A 25,007-nucleotide genomic window follows, 5' to 3' on the forward strand; every position below is an offset into this window, starting at 1 on the left:
TAGGCTTTATAGGGTTTATTGGTAAGCAGTTAAAGACAATATATATGCCAAGGAAGAATTAAACCATTGTCAGTTTTAAATAATCAAGTTTGGTTCATAAAAGTACTTGGTTTAGTGTATGTATTGCAAAAACTATTTGTTTAAAACAGTTTAACAGACTGTTACATTATTCAGTGGATATTATAAGTACCATAATGGATCAGCCAATCCATCTAGCACTAACTTTCATTGAATGTACTGAAAGAGAGAAGAGGAGAATCTTCCAGGTTATGAATTACAGTGTTGGTTCAGGGGCATTGTGTGGCACATGCTCGGCCTCTGTGTAGCTAAGGTTCTGTGTACATCCGGCAAAGAGACAGGTAAACAGAACACGCACAAAAAGCAGAATGCTATTGAGAGACAGAAAACAGCGCTGTCAGCCTGTGCTCAGCAAAATGGATGAGCACTGTCAAGTGTGTGTGTGTGGTAAAAACAAAACAACAGGAAATGCTCCATTAAGAAGACAAAACACTTTTTTTACTTTATTTGTGTACTGGAAAGGACTTTATTGTTATAATGTGCATATTTTGACTTCTTTATATATATATTTGTCACACAATCAAAAGGACGAGTTTGTAGATGTACACATTATTCTGTAAGCATCACTCAGAAATGCCAGAGCTGCTCCGTTTACATTCATGTGGCTATGACACCCCCGGTTACACGGAATAATACATTTCTGTATACTTATATCTTTACCGACATCACAAAGCATGATATAACAGTAGACACTTTGCTTAAAATGTTTTACATTCACGTTTTATAAAGAATTTGATACATACAATATTAGATATATAACAAAAGAATATATTTGTATCTCTTTATATTTCATAATCCACATATGTTGCTTGCTTCCTACCGGTGATCTGTAGTTTTTTTTGTATTCAAAATTACTCTACACAAATAAATAAAACACAAACAAACAGGGAGTTGATTTTGGCACTTAAAAATGTTAAAACATTTCCTTCAAGCGAGAAAGCCATGGTGAACCACAAAATGTATTCGTCATCTTGAAACAAAAACAACCACATAGACAATTGATCTTGACTGGTTTGAAAACCTAAGAAACCAAACCTGTTATCTATACTCGCACATGGACACACACACAACCCATAAAAGGCTTGAAATGTTCAAAGGGACCACATGATAATGGGACTGTACCACAAAAGCTCAATTAATTGAATTGTCAGATTAAAGAGATTTTCAGTAAAACTTTTGTCCAATCAAACACAATTCGACTAAATAAGCTAAACCCCTGCCAAGTGTATCCAAACACTAGTAAGCTATACATGGTCATCTGGACTTCAAAAAGTTCTTAAGTTCAAAATATAATGTGTTTGATCTGTTGTTTTTGAATCTCTTGGAAGATGCAAAAAAATTCTTGACATACAATCTTTTTTAGTCACGAGTTTAGCTAATTGGTCCTAAATAAATGTTGCTCTAATCCAAGGCCATAATTAAAACAAAATATTGATCCATTGACTCAAAAAACTAAAAATCCCTTTCCCCTTATTTATATTCAAATATAACAAAAGAAGAGCTCTTGAGCTCTACTTGAGGCATATCATTGGATCTCAGTTCATTTTGAAAGCTACGAGTATAAATTCCCCTTGGCATGGAGTTAATTGAGACTCTCTCTCAATGAGATGCTTTAGTCATGAAGAACGTCCCTGCACTCTCTTCATAAGGATGAGAGGCTTAATGACAGGAAGTTTATGGCTAGATAAGGCACTGACACAGTGGTGTATGTCTGCTTTGTGAGGTGTGTCAAAAAGGGAAAAGATGTGCTTGAGATAATTCTTGGTGGACCCTTGATGTAAGCCAGCTGTTGCACAATCAAACCATTCTTGGGAAACAAGGTAAAATGTGAGAAACTCACAGCTGCACGATAACATATACTGTAGCAATGACTCAAAACGCTCCAAGCCTGTTATATGGCCTGAAAGATTTCCTGGAATATCAAGGGCGTTTCCATTTCTCAGCGTGTCACCTACAGTAAAACTTAAACCTAGGGTGTAAATTAAGCTGTCACACCCACTTAATTCCATATAAACACACATTCAACTGCCCAACCATAGAGGATAATATTTTACCAACAATGACCTATAACCATCAAAGAAACGCAAAACTAGAACCAAAAAATGATTTATAAAGAGAAAAACATATGTGTTTAATGTAAAAAATTATGTGTTTTGAAGATTTCTGAGGTCTTTTGAGAGGTATTCGGAATACAACATAAGGGTGTGATTTTTAAAAAAAAGTACAGGCACAACATTTATTTTGCCCTACAATATAAAAAAAAATTCAAGTCAACCACTGAACACAAATGGAGCAGACTGGACAGTATAGTGTGTGGTTGGGAAACGCACAAAGCCATCGCTTCATTCTGTCCTTTTCTCAGGGGACACTTTTCATACAGTAAGAGATCTTTGCAGAAACCTTTCTCTCTCACACACACCATATCTTCTCCAGCATTCAAGTAGCAGTAGGGAATTCCCACCTGACCCCTTCATCAGATGGATAACCAATGTCTGAGCTGGAAAAACAGGACATAATGGACAATAGAAAAATGTAAGGACATTTGTTTTGCGAAAGGGCTATACTCTCTTAGCTAAATATTGGTAAACAAGTAATTGTAAATGTTATACTTTGCATTATACTCAGTTCTTACCTTGAACTGTCTGACATTACCCTCGGCCACCATGTGATGTTCATGTTCTGGAGTAATGCAGTACGCTATCCTCTGCAATGGAAGAGAGTCAAAACAAAGTGAACTAGCAGGCATAAACACAAAGCAATAATGAACCACAAACCTAAACAAAAACTCAATTATCTGCTTTGAAACAGATGGCAATGTGGCATTTTATTCTTCATATGTTAGATGATCTCTGAAGCCATTTAAGGTAGAATGCCGCTTGTGGAAAATATGAATGTAAAAGCACTGAGCCAGATGTCAGTAGCATGTTTGTGGCTTTGGGAAGTGACGCATTTACAGATGAAAATACCTCACAGTTCTAGGACCACACAAAGTGATGAAGCAGATTTAAGTCAAGGACAGATTTGTTGAGGACATTGAACACAAGATGGGAATCAAACAAAGAGTCTACAGGAGGCTCTGCTGGAAGTTTGTCTGTGAAGTGTTCTTATTAGTGAGGGGTGAAGGGGTGTACTAATGTAACACCTACTATAATCTGACTTGACATCATGTAAAATATAATTATAAAATGTATTTTTTCAATTGAAGAACATAAGAACTAGGTATGAAAATGTGTGTGTGTTTGTGTATATATATATATATATATATATATATATATTTTTTTTTTTTCCCCAGTATGTTTGTGTACCAACTTAACCATATTTTGGGGACAAATTTGTACCCAGAAGTGAGCTAAATTTTAAAATAGTAAAAAAGTATAAAGTTTTCTGTTATGGTTAAAAGGTTAGTTCACCCAAAAATGAAAATTCTGTTATTAATTACTCACCCTCATGTCGTTCCACACCCATAAGACCTTCGTTCATCTTCAGAACACAAATTAAGATATTTTTGATAAAATCCGATGGCTCAGTGAGGCCTGCATCGCCAGCAAGACAATTAACACTTACAGTGCCCAGAAAGCTACTAAAAACGTATTTAAAACAGTTGATGTGACTACAGTGGTTCAACCTTAATAGCGACGAGAATACTTTTTGTGCACCAAAAAAACTAAATAATGACTTTATTCAACAATATCTAGTGATGGACGCTCTCAAAACACTGCTTCATGAAGCTTCGAATCTTCACAAATCTTTTGTTTCTAATCAGAGGTATGGAGCGTGAATCAAACTGCCAAAGTCATGTGAACCATTGAAATTTCGAAACACTTATGACGTAACGAAGCCTAGTTTACTGAAATCATGTGACTTTCACGCTCTGAACATCTGATTCGAAACAAAAGATTTGTGAAGATTCGAAGCTTCATGAAGCAGTGTTTTGAAATCGCCCATCACTAGATATTGTTAAATAAAGTCGTTATTTTTTTTTTTTTTTTTGGCGCACAAAAAGTATTCTTGTTGCTTTATAATATTAAGGTTGAAGCACTGTAGTCACATGAACTGTTTTAAATATGTCTTTAGTAGCTTTCTGGGCACTGTAAGTGTTAATTGTCTTGCTGTCAATAGAGGCCTCACTGAGCCATCGGATTTTATCAAAAATATCTTAATTTGTGTTCTGAAGATGAGTGAAGGTCTTACAGGTGTGGAATGACATGAGGGTGAGTAATTAATGACATAATTTTCATTTTTGGGTGAACTAACCCTTTAAAGGGATGGTTCACCCAAAAATAAAAAACTCTGTCATCATTTACTCACCCTCAAGTTGTTCAAAACCTGTATGAATTTCTTTCTTCTGTTGAACACAAAAGTAGATATGCTGAAGAATATGGGTAAACAAACAGTTGATGGGACCCCATTGACTTTCATAGTTTTTTTTTTTCCTAATATAGAAGTCAATGGCTACATCAACTGTTTGGTTACCCATATTCATGGAAATTCATTCAGGTTTGGAACAACTTGAGGGTGAGTAAATAATGACAGAATTTTCATTTTTGGGTGAACTATCCCTTTAAGATGTGGGTTATAGTATCAATAACTTGCTGTATGAGTATGTATGAGTGTATGTGTTTGCTAACCTCTTTGAAGCTTCCTGGCATACTGAGGAATTTGTAGATGGCATAGATGGGTACAAACAGCATGGAGGACAAGGCTATGGACCAGCCCACAAAATTTGACCAGTAAGGGAAAGTATATTCATCATATCTCAGGTCGCCGGAAGTAACAATACTGGCGATCACCACAAACTGCACAGAAAATAGAAGTCAGGAAGTACAGAAACAATAAGAAGTAATTCACTATTCTGTACAAAAGAATCAGATTTGTCAGCATAAGAGAATAAATCAAGTATTTTTTTTGGTTGAAACTATTAAATTGTATCAGCTGTATTTCACATCCAAATGAGGTGCCTGTTTTATCTGAACAATGAGGAAAAGTTTCCCCTTTTAGCCTGTAAGAACTGCTGTGGTACTGTAGGTTAGGTTACATCCCAGAGTGAATATGTCACCCTTTACTCATATCAGAAAATATTACAGACATGCTCCTAAAAACCACAGATACCACATAAAGTACATTTTTAAGTTAACTGACAAAACTGGTTTAAAGTGTAATCTAACAGTGGGCAGAGATGGGACATAATATCCCTAAAAGTCACATCAGGTCTTGTGTTCGTTCTTTTTCACTCACCAATAAGAACACTGGACTGACAAACTTCCAGCAGAGCCTCCAGTAGATCCCTGGTTTGAAGCCCATCATGCGTTCAATGTCCTCACTAAATCTGTCCACGCCTAAGAGGCAAATACACGAAGAAATTAGCAGCATCTGGACATCATTTTAAGATACAGGAACCCGAGACCTTTCTCTGAATGGTGGCTTCTCTTCTTACAATATCAATGATGATCTGAACTCTCTGTACTGTACTCTTAGACAGAACTGTGTTCAAAAGTTACATAATGCAATTTAAAGGAGATATGAGAAGCGTTCGATGTCAGGAAGCAACGACACGGAATGCAGTGCCAATAATCTTGAATTTTTTTTTAACCCAGAGGCTTTGAACTATTTGTAAATATTTGCTCCAGTGGGAGTTACTGATCCTTATATTCATGAATTAGCCAAGGATCTTTCCTGAGTTATTGTGAAAAGAATTTTACAGATAATGCACAATTTTAAAAATTCACTGTATACATAGTAGGACTATAATAAATGACCTACCATTCCTTGCACGGGTTGTCTGCAACTAAAACTATATATGCTTTGAAATAATAATAAAAAAAAAATAAATAAAAAAAAAAAATAAAAAAAAAGATATATGTATCCACATTGATGAGATAAATGCTTGTGTTTCTCAATCCTGCTGGAAGATGCAAAAACTACACCGTTCTGGGGGCAGACTTTACATATATTTTTGTCTAAATATACAGCTACTATTGAATGGTTGTCTGTGGAGAAAGATGCCCCCAGAATCCTGCACCAGCCATCGAGGTGAACTGCCAACATCTAAAATGTGTGAAGCTGAGTACCCCTGGGAGTAAGACTGAGATACTAATACAGGAAGACTATAGCACACAACAACAGTGTGCTGTAAAACACAATAATTTTACTAGATGCAAGAAATTATGTTATTACATGAACGAAAACATGAACGAACATACAGATTTACAGATTACATGGAAGGATCATCATTATATGGTCTATGTAAAGTCTATGTAAATGTGAATTAGGTTGGATCAGTAGTGGAAGATGATCTATAAACATGAATGTATGTAGTTTATATCTGCTCACCATAGAACCAAGATACTCCAATGGCCTCAATCAGCACCCCAAATAGAATGGATGTCCCTGCAGCATACTTGTCCAACAAGGTCAACACATAGATCCCTCCCTGTCATGACCGAGATACAAGACAAATGCTGCTGAATAAAGGACTTCTATTGATGAATTCATCATTATATTCTTTGCATGTAATTTTGTATTGTGGATTTAGCCTAAGTAATCATATAAAAATGTATTCACAAAAAACACTATGCCAAGTTCTTATTTTGAGTATAAGCCAATATATGTTGAAATGATCCACAGTGTAGCTTCAGTTGATGCAATCACATGGATGACACCACTGAATCTAAATACAATGAATACTGCAAATATTGTGCAGTAAAAACAGAAAAATATTTACAATTTTGGATATTTGATATTTATAATTTGACAAAAAAACAAATATCAACAAATGTATTTTCATATTGTGATACTGCCTAAACACAGGCAATTGTTGGACTTAAAATTAAATGACACAGACCCAACAGACTTACATTTGTGACGCACAGAAGGGCTACTAGGAATGTCCCAAATGCTGTAGCAAACGTAAATAACTTTCTATTCCTCTTGAGGATTTTGAAGTCATCTGAGAGCCCAGTGATTACTGCCTCCATGCCGCCCATCTAAACAGGACATTATATCAAATAAAAGGAATATATTTTACTCTTTTTTTACTGCAGACAGTAAGTTTTGCCTCTTTGTCGCCATCTCAGTTTGAAACCTGCAATTGCAGTTCTGCATAATTATCATCTTTACGTGGGTTGTGCATAGGCACGGCTCCTCAGCGCGGATGAATCTAATGTTTGGTGATGAATCTAATGTAACATCTGTGTGGATACTGTACTTCAGAAACACAAATTCTACGTCCTGGAAGTATGACCAAAATAAGAATTTTCACTGGAAAATGTCATCTGAACAATTAAGTAACATTGTTCTGACCAACTGAGGGAGAAGAAAAAAAAAAAAAAAGAAAAAAATCGCGCTGCCAATGGTGATTAAATCTAACGATCGCTTAGCTTGGATCACGTCAAACCGTGCAAATTATTATTATTGTTATACTTTGTTCTCAAATTGTTAATGTTAACAACATCAGCATTGCGTGACTGTGTTTTTAGTGTGTATTAGCGTTACCTGTAGTTTTCAATTTCTGTAGCCACTCCGCAGTCCGAACTCTTTTGCTTTTGTCTACAGGTGAATCTCCAGTTGTCACTGATGATTGTCATTTGGACCTTTCTGGATTACAATCCGCCATCAAAATGATAAATTTAATTATTCCAGCTGCTGTGAGAAAACGCTATAAATGATCCGCCACCTGCAGCATCCTCGCATGAGATATAGCCTACTAGCTGGGACTCCTTTCTGTTTACAGACGTGATGTAATGACGCGAAGATGAACGGCTGCATGCTCAAATTTCCCGCGAAAACCCACCAGTACCGATTTTATTATAAAACATTATTACAAGCTTATCGTTGTGAATCGGGCTAAGGTAAGGAGAGTGTTTTGAACAATGGCTGGTTATGTACTTGCTCAAAAATGAATTTTGGATAATTTTTAATCAAAAAAAGTTATGGACTGCAGCTTTGAAGATAGGAAGTATATTTTAGAGCCACACAATTTTAGTTTTAGTATTAATTGTTAGTGTATTTGTATGTATTTTTTGTCTATTCAATTTCATGTGAGATAGAGCTGGCAAATTAAACGGTGTGTTTAACAAAAAGAACTCTAAGCATGCTCTTTACCATAAAAAGACAATACCATCTGAAAGCATATGAACCTAGACAATAACAAGATTCATTTGCACTTACAGAGCTGTCAATTCCAAGTGTCAGAAGCATAATGAAAAAGACTATCGCGAAGAATGTAGATCCAGGTAGAGCTGAAATTGCTTCTGGGTAGATAATAAACACCAGTCCAGCTCCTGCACACAGATATAAACAATTACAACACAGATCAGCAGATAGACACTGTACTATAACAAAAACATTAGTTTAGGGTCACACTCTGGTTTACCACAAAAGAAAGAAAAATACACAGTGGAAAATTGAGAAACATGAAAAGGGTGAGTAATACATAAAAAAGACAGGACAGTGAAGATGTGGGAGTAACAGACCCTCAGTGGCCACATCCTTTATGTTGACACCATGTTGATCAGCCATATACCCCAGTACTGAGAAGATGGCAAACCCTGAGAAGAAACTGGTTATGCAGTTTATTGTGCTGGTCAGAATAGCATCCCTGCAACAAAGCACAAAATGAAAGTTTACATTACACCTTAAGTCTCAAAACTGCTGAGAAGGATTTATGACATGAACACTTAAAACCCACAGTGAGGCAATGCCAAAGATGTGGCTTAACCTCATTGTGGATCCGCTCAAGTCTCTATCAAGATTCATTTAGATGGTTCCTGTGCAGAGCACAAACTGTTTAGTTTAGGGTTTAGTAAAGATTGTTTCCATGTTCCCACAATGTCTGCCAGTTGCAACGACTAGACATTACAATAGCCAAAATCATAACCAAACAAAGACCAGGTCTAAGAAGAAAGAATATAAGAATACAAATCATGTCTGATTTTGAACATTTTAAAGTGTGTGACCTAGGGTGGAACCATTTAGTGTAGTCTGTGAAGAAGCACATAAATCTGAGCAGCCATCTGCTTGCAACTTATTATCCTGGTGGCCAAATACTGAAAAGGTGAAAAATGCTGCGGAATATTATACGCACTAGCTTATTTAAATGTAAATAATGTGAACATGAATATTTTAAACTGACATTTTAATTGGTGTTCTTAATTTTATTTCAGAAACAAATATTTTGTTAACAAATATTTTGACAGGACTGTAGATTTTAGGTCTTAGTAAAACATCTGTTCCCTGGAGAACAAAAACCTGTTGGATCAGTGGGGTTCCAGCTTTAGACGTTAACATACTGGGATGTGAAATCAATACTGCTGACTGTAAGTCATTAACGTGCTTTACTGACTAGGCATCAAAAGCATGATTGAAAGCAATTTAACACAAGCAAACCGAAGTGGGCAATGATCAGATGTATAATCTGTGTTTTGCCTCTTTAAAACTCTTAATACATGAAAGGAATCCACCTCATCCATAAGCCTTTTGTGAAGAATTAAACTGTGTATCAATTTAAACTTTAAAGGTACCTGACAAATTGATTATTAACTGAAAAACTTCTTTCATTCTTTCATCCTTACCCTGACAGTTTCCACCTCTTGTAATTTCCACCTCTGCAATAAAAAACTCTTAAGTTAACTAGTCTTGTGATGTAATTAAGTATTATGAGATTAAATTCTCAGTGCACAACCGAATGAGTGGTGAAACATCCTGACCTCCTGAGAATCTTAACAGACTGTTATCCACAAAGCCTACAAGGTGATTGCCACCTGCTGGCCCCACCAACAATTTTTCCTAACTTTTGTCTCTGGAAACAGCATGCTGGTTTTCCCATGAGAACTTCAATCCATAAGCAAGCAAAGCCGCAGCTTCACAGTTTCAGCGGACTACCATTGTTGAGCTGCAGTGTGGAATGGACATGGGCTAACAGATCAATAAATCAATAATATAAGCCTTCAGGTAAGATTATTTTACTCACATTGGAACCTGTTTTTAGTGACCGCTAAGGAAGAATTGGGTCATTCTGTAATTCTGATGAGAAGTTATTTTTAGAGAACTTACCACTTGTATCAAAGATTTGTCGTACCTGTAGCAGTTATTGTCAAATTTATTGTAGCTAGCGAAGGCAATAAGGACTCCAAACCCAGCTCCTAGAGAATAGAATATCTGAGTAGCTGCATCAATCCATACCTGCAGCAAACAAAAATAAGTGTCAATCTATCTAAGAGAAGTATGTCATGTGACTATTTTTTTTAAGGTTCATGATAAATATATGAAATTATTTCATCAAATAAGTTGAGCCCTATTAGCATGAACTTACTTGAGGGTTATTGAGCTTCTTTAGGTCAATGTGGAGATATGCCCTAATTCCATTCATTGCACCAGGGAGAGTGATGCCTCGAATCAGCAACACCAACAACACTATGTAGGGCATAGTAGCTGTAATATACACCACCTAAACACACAAATAGAGCTCTGTCAATTTTTGCCTATTGACTTGAGATTGCTTTACAATGAAAAGTGCTACATAAATTGAAAATATTATTACTAAATACAGAGAGAAAAGTATTAGACTCATGACTGACAGAAAGGACAAAATCAATCATCTATACTGCAATTATCATTTAAGAGTTTTTGCACCTTTCCAGAGGATTTGACTCCCTTCCATAGGCTGAAGTAGAGGATGAAGACGACCACAACAAGGCAGATGGTGAGCTCCCAGCGAGGAAGACCCAGGTCATCGATGCCTTTACTCTCATGAATGTGCAGCACCCCTCGTCTGGAGGAGGAGAAATGGCAAGTTACATTAAAAAATTACTGTCCTAATTTGATATTTTGCGATAAGAGCATTTTTATATGGCATATTTTCACACATTTTAAATAAAAAATATTTTGGAATACTATAACATTCTTTCTAGAGAAATGTAGTGTTGTGCGCCTTGTTCAAAGGCTTGTTCAAAGAAGAGTCCTGGGCCACAATCCTTCTGGGACCACAAGATTCTTTTGAGTGTTTTCCTTATCAAATTATGGATGAATCATATCAATGAATCTCCAACAAATAAAACATCCATTATTTTTATGCACTCTATTTTTAGTTTTGCTCCAAGAGAATAGCGTAAAAATATTCATCTTCACACAAAAACTGCTTTTGAATAAATACTGTCCAGGTCCATTGGTGTAAGGAACACCCTCTACACCGGGGTGTGGGGGGCCTCACTGAGTTACAAACCACTGAAATTCTGGGAGGATGTGGGAGTAGCTTGTCACTTGACGTCACTGCTCTTATAATACTTGGAAAAGGGGGTTAAGTATCCCTCTTGAATGTATAAAATAGAAAGGGATGTTCATCATACAAGTCAATGTATGATGAAACCTTGCCCTGATAACTTAAGATCCTATAAAGAATCTACAACTACAAAGATTTTAGTCAACACCAACTCCTTCTAGGGAACTATATCTTGTTTTTATAGCACATTCTTACACCCTTTTATGTGCTTTATATGTTATGCTTACACTCACTCTTGTTTTACGTCTGTTTCCTTTAGTCAGTCCTCTCTGTCCTGATGTTTATTTTATACTAACATTAACCTAATCTTCACAAAAGCTTTTATAAATTTGATGAAAAACATGATTCAGGCATATTATGAGCCTTTCAAAATAGCGAGGACCACTTCAAATGGCAGGTTTGACTATATTATATTAAAAAAATTGTCTCTCACTGGTGCAACAATAGGATCTCATAAAATATGGAGCACTGGATCTAAATGCAGTGTATGAAATTATATAATATAGGAGAAACACAGAAACGAGGCAATAGAAATAAGCTCATCAAACAATACATCCATGTAAGGACAAGACCTAACAAAGAACAATGGAAACGCAAGGGCTTACAGTATATACACAAGGGCTAATTGGTATGATACGGGTAAGAACAATGAGGGAATAACAAGAGGAGAAAGGAAACCAGGTAGAACTACAAACTAAAAATCCACATAACAAAATACTCAGACATATAACCATTCAGCCAATTTCAGTCTATGTCACACACACCGTGCTGCGTCAATCGTTTCAAAAGATTTTCCAGATCTTAAATTACCCATAAACCCCTTTTCCCCTCAGGTTCTATAGCTCCCCAAGAGGGATGACTTATGTTTCTAACATTTTTATGGCTGGGTGAATAAAAAAGAGGTGAACAGTGTTTAAGACCAAAGGTTTCTCAACCATCCAATGATGAATATTATTGCTGGTTTCTAGCAAAATGTCTGGATAGACCCCATGAAAAGAGTCTCTGTAGAATGTGATCTAAATGATTCCTTTGCTGCACCTCCCAGTGAGGTTCAAAGAGGAGAAACAGTACAGGCCATTGTTCTTACATTATAAACAAACCCCTATAGCACTGCCAGAACATTGCTGTAGCCTTTCCTTCTGAAAGAGGTATCTTGTAGAGGAAAAACGAATGCTGCTCTGTTTGAATACACTTTGTTTATGAGTTCCAACTTTAGTAGCCATGATATGAATGGAAGCAGATTTTATCCATTTCTATTTTACTTTTAAAGGGACCTATAATGCCCCTTTTACAAGATGTAATAAGTCTCTGGTGTCCCCAGAATGTGTCTCTTAAGTTTCAGCTCAAAATACCCCACAGATAATTTATTATAGCTTGTCAAATTTGCCCCTATTTGGGTGTGAGCAAAATCACACCATTTTTGTGTGTCCTTTTAAATGCAAATGAGCTGCTGCTCCCAGCTGCTTTCCAGAAGAGGGTGGAGCTTTAACAGTTCACTCTTCAGTTGCTCAACAACAAAGCTGGAGAAACTCACACAGCCAAAATGACAATAGTCAGTAACTGTGTTCAGCCTTACATTGTTCAAACCAGAGTCGGACACTGATGGAGAGACTCAGGAAGAAGTTACAACTTTTAGGGCTTGTTCACACAGAACGCGTCTTTGCATCTAAAAATGCGAGATGCAGCGCTCAAGAATGGTTTTAAAAAAAGCGCAGCGCAGAATGCGAGGGTCTCAAGACGCGCTTTCAAGACGTGATGCAATAACGGCAAAAACGGACACATAAAACGGTTGTCATGCCAACTTGCTACTGTAAACAGAAGCTCACAACGCTTGCCCCGCCTCCAAGTTCTTCTGATTGGTCTGACGGGAACTGACAGTGATGAGCGGCGCTGGGTGTAAAAGTTGAAATTCTTTCAACTTGACACAGCGTCTTAAAAATGCGGCGCTCATGTGCGAGGCACTGCAAAAGACGCAAGACGCGAGCATAACGGTCATGCACGTCCGTCTAGTGCGTGTTTACATGAAAAACAATGGAAAAGTAGCGCAATGGAATAGAAAACCATGTTCTGTGTAAACGGGCCCCTCAGAATGCAACTAGACGTTTCTGAATGGTTAGTGGATAAATTTATGTAGTTGCTGTGGAGTTGATTCAACTCATAGACTAGCATGTGGCGTCATGTTAATCTTTTGTGCAAATGCAGTGTTGAATTGACCCTCGTTTGTGAAGCAGTCCAGCATAAAATGGCGGCATGGCATACTCTACTACAACAACTCTTGCTCTTCCCTAAAACAGCCCAACATGGCCTTGACCCCTTTGTTGCATGTTCTCGGGGCAGGGTTTATGTAAATTTTAGGGTTAGTGATGTCACTAACCCGGGAAGAAGCTCGTTGGAGTCCCTACCAGCCGTTTGTTGTAGTCCTTAAACAGAGAATTCTTTAAAAGAAAATATCTCCCTTTGCATTGAACTTTGAGCGTCATAACTTTGCAGATGTTGTTTATGCTCTAAGAGCAACATTACACACTAACTAAAGTTTAAAAAAGTGAAATCATAATCAACCACCCCTTTAAAATAAGACTGAAGACCAAGAAAATTAGCCTTAGGACAGCTGTCAAGTGATAACGTGTCATCCCCAAATGATTCCTTTTTCAAAATTTTCCCCATCTGTTCAGCCCAACTGATTAATCTCCTACATGTGTGATGTTTCTGCATAATATGCCACATCTTAATTTTATAATGTAGACAGTAAATCAGTATCAGTAAAGGATTCAGTAAAGGTTTGGTTTTGCGACATTCCAAACTAAGACACTTGTCTTTAGGAGTAACACTTTAAACTTTAAAGCTGGAGAGAGCTTGAAAATTGCTCAACTTCTCATCAAACAAGAAATCTGGTCGTGCACTGGGAATAAGGGAATAAACGTGAGTGTGAGGTCTACAGAAACATGGATGATGAAGACATCTAGGCTGAGTTAATGAAGAAAAGGAAAGCCAGACAAACCCTCAAGGTTCAAGATACAGGAGACGGTCCAATCCCTGTCCACTCATTCAGAGTGTTTGAAGTTTCCAATCTGCGTCATCATTGCCAATGACATCACGCTAGGACTTGTTGACCCGCCTGTCCTGCTACAGCTTGACCTTCAATCCACCCTCTGTGACATTTCATTTGACACCTGGCCCTTTAACATACTTGCACCCTATACAAATCTCTTTGATTAGATCAGTCTGTCATGACAATAAATACTTTCACAAATGAGCTCACTCACATTTTACGCTATTTTATGTTAAGCTGCTTTCGGAAAAAAAATGTTACACAACAAATGCTTGACTAGTGCAGTAGACTACAGGTATAACAAAATGTTGCATGTGACCTCAGTCTTAATGAACTTTTCAACATGCACAAGCAAAAAAAAAATTAAAAATTAAAAATAAAATAAATAATATGACAGTAATAAGGATGAAACATCATGGTCACCTTTTGTTCATTCTTTGACCTTGGACTTTCACATGCACTTTTATGCTGCCTTTTAAAGGATCCCATGACTTGTTATTTATAGCAAATGACAATGACAGATCATTGTGTTACACAATGACAAAAGCAACTGTGATAATTTATAGTCCAAGAACACACAAACAGCAAAACCGTCCTGGATAATCTTCCTAAATTCAAAAACAGACCACTCTTTTCATTCTGCGGCAGCAGATCTGGAGCTTCAACTCAATCTGTGTGACAGTGGTTTGGTCAGGACAGATGTGAGCACAGCCTCCCTCTAATTGAATAATTACATTAGATTGGCGAGTATCTTGGCAAGCGTTCCCTCTAGAGCTCTTCATTCATCTGATGTCCTGTCCTTGCCAAGCTAAATCCAAACACCAATGATTTCAGCATATCCTCAGCTATGTACCCTAAGCCAGAAAACGGCCACACAAGAGAACTCTGATGGCATGTGAAGTCTCATCACAGCTTGCTTAACTCTAGAGCAAATTATATTTGTTTTCATAACAGGCAACAGAATGTCCTAAGATGTGTTTGTGAAACCGCACATTCGTTGTGGTTATGGACCCCTCAGGCTGACATGAGTTCACTGCTGTTTATATATATATTTCATATTTCCTTCCTTTTTATTTTTGTAATTAATTGAAACAAGCATTGCAAATAAATAGTGAGACTTATAACCTTCATATCAGATTAATAAGTGTACTTACTGAAACACAACCCCATGGTATTTGTTTAAACTTCATGATGATAAAAAAGGCAAAAATTAAAAAAACAAAATCAAACAAGCACATTATAATTAACCTACATACTAGTAGTTCATTATTATGTGTTTGCTTATTATTTTATTGATTTGTATTGATTCTTATTTAAAGGCAAAATAAGTATTTTAAAAATCTCTGTCTTGGCTTTCCAAATGATTATATTTTTTTCCTCGAAATCCACTATTTCTGTCTTCATGACATCAGTCGGGTGTTAAATCTGAGACTGTGTGTGATGTAACAAGATTTCAGTAATGATGGAATAATTAGATTTAGGACACCCGCTGTGTAAAACAATACAATGGAGCAGTAACGGTTCATTATTCTCAACAAACAGTGATTGACTCGAACATGTCAAGATCAGCAGAGACAGCATAGTGAAAGGATATGTGGGTGGCGCACAAGATGATGAAATTTGCTTTGTTGAGCTTGTCATTTTTTGCTTTTGTCTGGTTGTCGGTTGTTTTAGAAAGATGTGTAGCATGAGGGTTTGTGTAAGTCCAAAGAATTTGACTGGGGTGTCCGGATTGATAGCTACTGGTTCAACAGCTGTTTCTGTGATTGGTTTGTAGCTCTCTCCATCATTTTAGCTATTCTGAGCAACACACTGCTTAATCTTAATATTCAGCGTATGGCACACCTGCTGAGCACGTGAGTCTGCTGTATGTGTGACGGTAATGAATATTCTGTGTCCTGTGTGCTGTCCCATGATGGTAGGATTACTGGTGGCCGAAAACTATTATAATGGAGTGCCATGAGGGGGGAAGAGTGGAGGAAATGACAGCTTTCCACATCCCCTCACATACAGAAGACAGCTGGGGAAATGACACTTCAAAGCACTGCTGTGTGGGAAACCAGTCCAAAAGCGGGCAAGAGCACAAGAGAGGGAGACAGTGAGAGAAACAGCTAAACAGACTGTGAGAACAAGACAAGCAGTAAGTACAAGAAGTGGTAGATCACCAGGAAAGACAAGAAAAGGGAAGAAATAAGTTGAGGGTTGGAAGAATTACAATATATAATATAATATTGTATTGATATTACAAGATATATTGATGAACATTCACACTCGGAAGCAGTGTCATATCAGGGCAATTCAAATTTGTTATCCTTATCCATGATACTTTCTGGAAAACATTAGAAAATAGCAAAACATTTTTAGCTTATTTAAAAAAAATTTAAAAAATGAATAAATGTATGATTTAGCAACAGTTTGTGTATATACTGTATGTGTCTGTATTTGGGGCTAAAACATCTATATTTCTCACACATAAGATTTGAGCAACAAATTGAAGGAATGAACACACAGGAAAACTCACTAGAATCTGATGACATGTGTCTCTATGATTTTGTGCAAGTGATGTACATTATTCATTGTTCCACGCATTCTTCTAGTTTCCCCTAACACGAGGAGCCAGATTTTCCCTTAGACGCAGAAAAGGACTGCTTTTCTTTGAAGTGCAAGCGCTTGCCTTTCAGTCTACATCAAAACTTTTACACATATCCCTGTATACATCATAGATTGTAGACTGGAGTTTCAGAGTTTCAAATAAAAGTTTCAGTGATGACCTAATTTTGAGCACTTTTAAGCTAAAGTTTTTGCATCCGATCAGATAATCATTGTGCCTGTGTTCTACCCATGAGCAGCAACAGGTTACAATATACCTTGGGATTTAAAGGGATAGTTTACCCAAAAATGACAACTCTGTCATCATTTACTCACCCTCATGCCATTCCAAATCTATATGACTTTCTTTCTTCTGTGGAATGACAAAAGAAGATATTATTAAGAATGTTGGTAACCAAACAGTTTTGGTGACCATTGACTTCCATTGTATGGACAAAAATCTATCAAAATAACTTCTTGTTTCACAGAAGAAGGAAAGTCACACAGGTTCGCAATGAGGGTGAGTAAATGATGACCATTTTTATTTTATAGTTGACCTTTCCCTTTAATAATGAAAGATCTTATGATTGCTCAGTTCCCAGTTTTTTTTCCTCAAAGGCCTTCTAAGTTGAAATAACTCTAAAATGTGGCAATACTAATGAATAAATGCAGACTGAAAACATTTTCTTTCGTATTCCTCTGTGATCACTAAAGCCAACAAACTTGTCCAAATGGCTGCCTCTGATACATCTAATGTCTGAGAAAAACAAAAAAGAAAAACAGGTTTTAGCTTCATAGTTCTAGAAGAAATTATACCACTTATTGCTTTCAAATTTTCCTTCAGCAAGGATAAGAATCCTCATCCAGCCACAAAATTATGATACCAGCTAGAATTGCTGGAAATCAACCTGTCTTCCAATACTAAACTAGCAATGACACACCTCACCAGTTTAGTCTCTTTCATACTGACTTCTCATTCAACTAGCAGCAGGGCCGGATTTATGCATAGGCATTCTAGACACATGCCTATACTCACACGTCCAGTGTGATTACAATGATGCAATTACAATTTTTTATTATTATTTCATTCTAATGCTAAAACTCTGTAAGACAATTAATCTAAATGAACCAAATTTAAAATATCAGGCAGAAACCTCATCTCTCCATTTTTCATTATTTTTCCCCATAAATCATTACTATTGGTCAGCCTTTACATCTGTCTGTGGGTTTTGCAAATATTTAACCAATGAAAAGCATTAAAAAGAGCTTCAGACTAAACCTCGTATCTCCATTGGATCCTCAAACTGTCAGTCAAACCTCATAACTCCATCCCGCCTCTATTGTGAACGAAGTGCCTTTGGACCGTCTGCTTGTTTGCAATGCATGGGTAAATAAAGAACTGATTCTTTGAATAAGAACATTGTTTTCTTTACTCGCTAAACTATGGAAGTTTAAATTAAAATTAAAAAAATGTAATTGCGAGTTTTTATCTCACAATTCTGACTTTTTTCTCGCAATTGCGAGTTATAAAGTCAGAATTGCATGATATAGTCACAATTCCATGTTATAGTTACAATTGCGAGTTTATATCTCGCAATTCTGACTTTTTTCTCTCAATTGCAAGTTTTTAAATCATGCAATTCTGACTTCATATCTCACAATTCTGACTTTTTTTCCTTAGAATTGTGATAAACTCACAATTGCGAGTTATAAAGTCAGAACTGCATGAAATAAACTTGCAATTGTGTCTTATAAAGTCAGAATTGCGTGATATAAACTTGCAGTTGCGTCTACACTTTTTTTCTCAGAATTGTGAGTTTATATCTCTCAATTCTGACTTTATAACATGCAATTGTGAGTTATAAAGTCAAAATTGTGAGATATAAACTTGCAATTGTGAGGAAAAAAAAGTCCGAATTATGAGATAAAGTGTCACAATTACCTTTTTTATTTTTTTATTTCATGGCAGAAACAAGCTTCCATACGAAACACTATATATAAAGGCTATTGTTTTGTGTATTTGAGGAGCAGAGAAGAGTGTCTTAGTCTAGAATTTGACATCGAGTCATAGCCAGTACTTTCTTAAAGAGCCTGTGCAAAGCACTTCAACTTTTATGACATGAGATTTCTGACAAAAAAAATAAATAAATAAATAAAAAACTGAGCTCCCACATAGCTACAATAAACTTTATTATTACATTGATGAAAACGGAATGCGATGCACTTACTGCCTCAGGTGTGTCCATTCTAATGATGGACAAAACATGTATGTCCGACATTCACTGGTCAAAAAACTTTTAACTCCATTTGAGCTTGATTATGGTAGAATGTTAATATTATAATAACGGATACAAGTGTTTGACTAGCTATATATAAAGCCACAATATCAACTTTGAATACAGTGTTCCAAAAATTTCTTTTGCCTATGTATGTCACAATGCGAGGTAAATCCAGCCCTGAATAACAGTAATGATTAACTACAGCCCAAAACCCATCAACACAGCCTGACAGAGACGCAGGCACAGCCAGGTTTGAAATGTGTTTTTCATCATTTCCTGTCTGATCCAAAAGAAATCATCCATATCTATAAGAAAGTTTTCATGATCTCACACAGACAGACACAGTTACAAAGCCAATACTGTGCAGATGTGCCACACTTGTGCCAGCCCTGCAAAACATTACATGCTCAATGGAATGAAAGAAAAGATAGAAAACAAATCCCAAACAGCGATAGGTGAGTGATAGCTCCATTACATGCTATATCAGCAAGACTCCTTAGGAAGCGGCAAGCAACTGGTACAACATGACAATTTGGATCAATGTTGAAAAACATCACAGATATTATGAAGAATCAGAAAACACCTCATTAGTGAAACAGCTATATCACTCATAACTGATTTTGTTAGTGGAGATGTTTCATGTACTTGTTTTAATGTGTTTAGAACATCTACTGACAAAATAAAATAAAAGAGTTTGTTTAATAAGCATGGTTATGGTTATAAACAGCTGACTGCTGTGGATTAAATTGTAAGCCTATCAGCTGTCTGCCGGAATTCTTTTAACTGACACTGACATTGCGTCACACCTTAAGCTTTGCTTTCATACTACTGTAAGTAAACTCGTGCAGTAATACACAAAAACTCAGTTACAACTACAAAGCCATAGAGCAAAAGACGTTGGTAAAAAGAAATTTTTAGACTCACTCGTAGAACTCTGCAGCCGGTGTGTTCTTGTACTTGGCATAGGAGGTTCCATTACCCAAGAAGGTGCCATTGATGAGCTTTGGATCTGTGCAGTTGGGGCTGTTCCACAGGTTATTACATCTGAGCCAGGGCAGCTCACTTGTCAATGAAGCATATAAGTAATACAGAGACCAGGCTATGATGACGTTGTAGTAAAAGCCCACATACAATGCTATGACGATCACAGTGTAGCCCACGCCTGAGGAGGAAAAACAAATATTTTGTTTTTCTTTATCTGTTTCAGGCCTCTATTTGCTTTAATATATGAAGTTAAAAATGTGTGCATTGACTTCAAAGTCACATCAGAGCCACTTTATAACTGTATAGTTCACTGCCCCAATGAACACAGTTGTTAGCTTTTGATGGATCATTGAGTTAACGCGGTTTGTGTTCGCCAGGTCAGTGTGAAAATGAAACATCCAAAAGGCTACTGTAGAACAGTGGAACATTGGGTAGTGAACTAGTTATACGTGTTGCAATTCACAGTGTTTTGAGAACATGGAATATTTCATCTCAAAATCTTTTATGTTTACAAATTGTCAACGTACCTTTAAATACAGGGCAGATCTTCCAAACAGTAGCTGCTCCCTCTCTGTTGTACTGGCCCAGGGCAAGTTCCATGTAAAACAGAGGCATCCCAGCAATAAACAGGAACAGAATATATGGGATCAAAAAGGCACCTGAGGGACACATTATAGAATTTTACATTTGATTGCTGACAGAATTCTACAGATGGCCAAAGAATAAATGACAGTTGAACAATAGGCATTTCGTCACCTTGGAATTAAAGGTTCTATCTGACATTTTTGTCAAAATTGAGTTATTCACATATTCTTGTTCTGTGAGTTACTTACTTAAAACTTATTTACATTATGTGATTTTTTTTATTTTTATTTGTGTACATTTTGGGACTTTTTATTTAGAAAAAAGGTTCTACCCAAAAACTTTGAAGCTCAATATCTCAAAACTGCTCAGAATGCAGATAGAACCTTGTAAATCCAAGGTGGTGATTTGTCATTTAATGTAATGAATGGTCGGTCCGCAGTGGAGTTAGAGCCAGTTTGATACAACCACAGTTCTTAACTCTGACTTTGCATAGTTTGCATTATAATATATTCAGATGTGAAAATTATTCATGGTGTAGCCATTACATTAGAGGTGAATGGTATCATGCCACATGTTATCTTTCCATGAAACTGTCTGACCCTTGACCCATGATGTTTTCAAAATCAGAAATGTCAGAAATCTACCCTGCTCTATTTGTCTTTGCTGAAGCCGGTTTCAATATTATAGTTTTAATATTATAATTGGTGCTTTGTTTATCATACAAAAGGAAACTTTTTGTCATCTGCATAATATTTATGCAGAGAAAATGTGTTTATTTTGCTAAAAGGCCACTGATTGTCATAATGCATTTAAAATGAATACACTTTTGCAAAAAAAAGTTAGTCCGTTTCAGTCATAAACGCATTTCTGTCTCAAGCCCGACCTACACGCCTAAAGAGTGAGAAAATATGTTTAGTTACTCATAAATTATAAAAGATAACAAAACTGTTAAACAATAGCCCACTAGTAGTTAATGAGTTCGCTGACACTGACATCTAGTTCCACCACAAAGTGCTGGCAGGTTGTTCAGAGAAACAACTGGTTCATAATTCTTGAATGATTTGAGTTATAATGATTGGAATAAAGTGGCATTAGAAAATGAGCTCTTTCAAGTATCATTGGTCAAAACCTCTTGAGCCTAGCAAGTTTTTTTTTAACATCTAAACAACAAAAACTAAAAAACGCTTCTTTAAGTTTGTTTCACTTTAAAAAAAAAAAAAAAAAAAAAAAAAAAAAGGGTTACATTCCCAGAACTTCACCGTAAAAATTCAGAGTTGATGTAAGCGTTATAGGACGGCATCTTGGTGACTGCACATGTTACAGCTACGCATGCCATTAAATTATATGATGTTGATATGCCAACCTAACATTTATAGTTTAAAAGTATACATATTGCTTTGTTAAACAGAAATACAATAAAAAATATTCTGCATAAATTATTGGGTAATTCATACTTTTCATTTCTGAAAAAGTAAAATCTTTAAAAAGTAAAATGTTTAATCTTTTAAAATATTTTTTTTTCATGTGTTAAGATAACAGTTAACAGGTTTGACTAGCATTTTTATTTATTTTAAGATCCTCTTACTAATCAGAACAGCAATAAATTGATTTAACTCAAAAGTATTTCTGAAACACAGGATGTGTTTTAAAATTAGTTTGAGACACAGTGCGTCTGTTATACAAAGTATATGCAATTCAAATTAATATTAAAGGCAATAACAACAAGTTTGTAAGCTGCTCCACCAAATAATTATATTACGTAAAACTCATATTGTTCATTAGAATTAGCCATTAATGTAAAATCAAAGTAAAGGTGACTATCAAAATAAATAAATCTTACCTCCTCCATTTTTGTAACACAGGTAGGGGAACCTCCAGACATTGGCCAGGTCCACAGCAAAGCCTATGACAGAGAGTAGAAAGTCCAGTTTCTTTCCCCAGGTCTCCCTCTCCACCTCCTCAGCGCAGCCATGGGAGCTCGGAGAGGCCACGACAGAGGAGTTCGTGTACTGGACCCCATTCTGCTCCTTCACCAGGATCAGCTCCACTTCCTTTTTCTCTACGTTAAACTGTTTCAACGGGGCCACCGAGGACAGTTTGTGCTCGGGCAGGACTTGGATGTTCATCTTTGCGCCCAGGCGCTCTCGTGGCCCCGAGGATGTGGAGCAAGTGAGGTGCGTGCCGCTCGCACTGACGATGATGATGCTGCTGATGATGATGATGATGATGATGATGATGCTGAGGATGATGATGATGATGATGATGATGAATAGGAAACGCTACAGCAGTTGGCTCTCCCGGTGAGGAAGAGATCAGCTGAAAGAGAGGAGAAATGAAAGTTTTCTATTACAGTGAGACATTAGCATCCCATGCACCATCAACATGTTAAACAACCGAGCGCGCAAAACGATTTACAATCAATGAATGTGCGAAAGCGTTTTGTCGCTGGTAACGAAGAAAAGAAACTTTAGTGACAACCAGTCGACATTTCCTGTTGGACGCGCCACACTTCATGGAATAACTGTATATATCTGCATAAAGTGTCGCTTTTGGAGTCTGGAATATTTAAAGATGACTCTGTACTTGTCAACATGAGGGGGTCCCTCCATGATCCGTCCCTCCTGCTTGATCCAGAAAATGAGAGACTGCTGCTTCTCATGGAAGTTTTACTCTCCCCTCCCTTCCAGCTGGAGGCTATAAATTGTGATCATTTAAACCAAAATCCAGTTTCTCCACACGTGATATTTTCTATATGTTCAGCATCATCGTCGCTTGTTAATATTTTTGAAGCTTCCCCTCCGCCCCCGAATGCCACACTCATCCACAAACATGCGGTGCGCCACCGCTGGACTTAGAAAAAAATAAGCACCTTCGAGATTTTTTTTTTCTTTTTTTTTTTTTTAAACATTTAGATCTACTACGAGTTTGAAAACATACACATTTTTTTGTGTGATAGCCTCTATAATAAAAGAGCTGGTAACACTTTACGACAAGATCTCATTCGTTAACAATGTATTAGGCTAACTAACATGAACAATGAGCAATACATGTGTTACAGTATTCATGAATCTTTGATAATGTTATTTAATAAAATGTTCATGTTGATGTTAGTTCACAGTGCATTAACTAATGTTAACAAATACAACTTTTGATTTGAATAATGTGAGTAGTCTAACTACTGAAATGAACATTAACTAAGATTAATAGGCCTAAATGCTGTAGAATAATTGTTCATTCTTAATTCATGTTAACTAAAGTAGTTAACTAATTAAACCTTATTGTAAAGTGTTACCCAAATAGCCTAATAAATAACATCAGGACTTGTGGGTCGTTCACAGAGAATGCGTTGCCACACAAAAAAAAAATTACAACTGCAGAGGCACAGCGCTAATTAATAAAAAAAGGCAGGGTATCGAGACAAGTTTTTAAAAGTTTAACCTCTTTTAGTGTAACACAATGTTTTAAAAACACAGTGCTCATGCACAAGACGCTAAAACAATAGAGTGAGATGCAACACAACAGTGAAATGGTCAAAAGAGTGAAGGAACTTTTTTTGGCACAAGCTTCAACGTCACATTACTATTGTGCCACCTGTAAATACTTTAAAAACTAGCAGCATGTACTACATGCCACCCACACTCAGATCTGTCACCCGATGAACAACAACATGCAACTACATATTCCAATGGCAGCAAAGTGTAAGATGCCACTAAATGTTAAAACTCTTCTGTCAAAGGCATGTTTACAGAGAGAGAGAAAGAGAAACAATGACCAGCCCTTATGTTTTGTAAATGCTTGTCCAAGACTGTTCTGGACAGGAAGTGTTTTAGGAAGGCACCTTCTCTGATGTCTTTTAGCTTACTCTAACTAAATCTTTTTATCTAAATCATTACTGAAATGTTGTTTGAAATTGCAGTGGGAAATAAATGAATAAATAAAAGGCGCTGCATTGGGAGAAACTAAGAAAAAGTACGTAGTAGGCCTATTCATCTGGCAATATATAATGTCAACATGTGGGCCCCCATGTGGCGATCTGCTCCATGTAAAATACAACAGATTTAAGTTCTATAAATCATCATCTTATTTAGGTGTGCATGCCTTTAAACATGTTTAGAAAATACTGCTCACTTCCCCCTACAATAGTAAGGTCAAATCCCCCCAAATCCAT

At 36.6% G+C, this 25,007-nt stretch overlaps 1 protein-coding gene across 1 annotated transcript; it reads right to left on the reverse strand.

Moving 5' to 3' along the window:
• Positions 1-494: 494 nt before the first annotated feature.
• slc6a2 (solute carrier family 6 member 2) lies at positions 495-23,983 on the reverse strand. The gene is made up of 15 exons (XM_051901153.1): positions 23,423-23,983; positions 22,680-23,155; positions 20,782-20,913; positions 20,195-20,432; positions 10,708-10,846; positions 10,388-10,522; positions 10,154-10,257; positions 8,550-8,674; positions 8,245-8,357; positions 6,933-7,061; positions 6,409-6,508; positions 5,314-5,414; positions 4,707-4,874; positions 2,711-2,782; positions 495-2,575 (listed from the first exon to the last, which is right to left on the reverse strand). Exons 2-15 carry the CDS (start codon positions 22,963-22,965, stop codon positions 2,552-2,554), a joined length of 1,866 nt encoding a protein of 621 aa, XP_051757113.1. The 5' UTR covers positions 22,966-23,155; positions 23,423-23,983; the 3' UTR covers positions 495-2,551.
• Positions 23,984-25,007: the final 1,024 nt, after the last annotated feature.

This window comes from Ctenopharyngodon idella, chromosome 7 (genome assembly GCF_019924925.1).
Source record: "Ctenopharyngodon idella isolate HZGC_01 chromosome 7, HZGC01, whole genome shotgun sequence".
Taxonomy (NCBI): Eukaryota; Metazoa; Chordata; class Actinopteri; order Cypriniformes; family Xenocyprididae; genus Ctenopharyngodon; species Ctenopharyngodon idella.

What these genes read in the sequence shown, in the direction of transcription:
- slc6a2 (XM_051901153.1), bottom strand. Translation starts at nt 22,965, where the DNA reads ATGAACATCCAAGTCCTGCCCGAGCACAAACTGTCCTCGGTGGCCCCG. An exon ending in GATCTGCCCTGTATTTAAAG is followed by an intron (nt 20,433 to 20,781) that starts GTACGTTGACAA and finishes TTTCCTCCTCAG; the next exon opens with GCGTGGGCTACACTGTGATC. An exon ending in GTAATGTCAGACAGTTCAAG is followed by an intron (nt 2,576 to 2,710) that starts GTAAGAACTGAG and finishes CTGTTTTTCCAG; the next exon opens with CTCAGACATTGGTTATCCAT.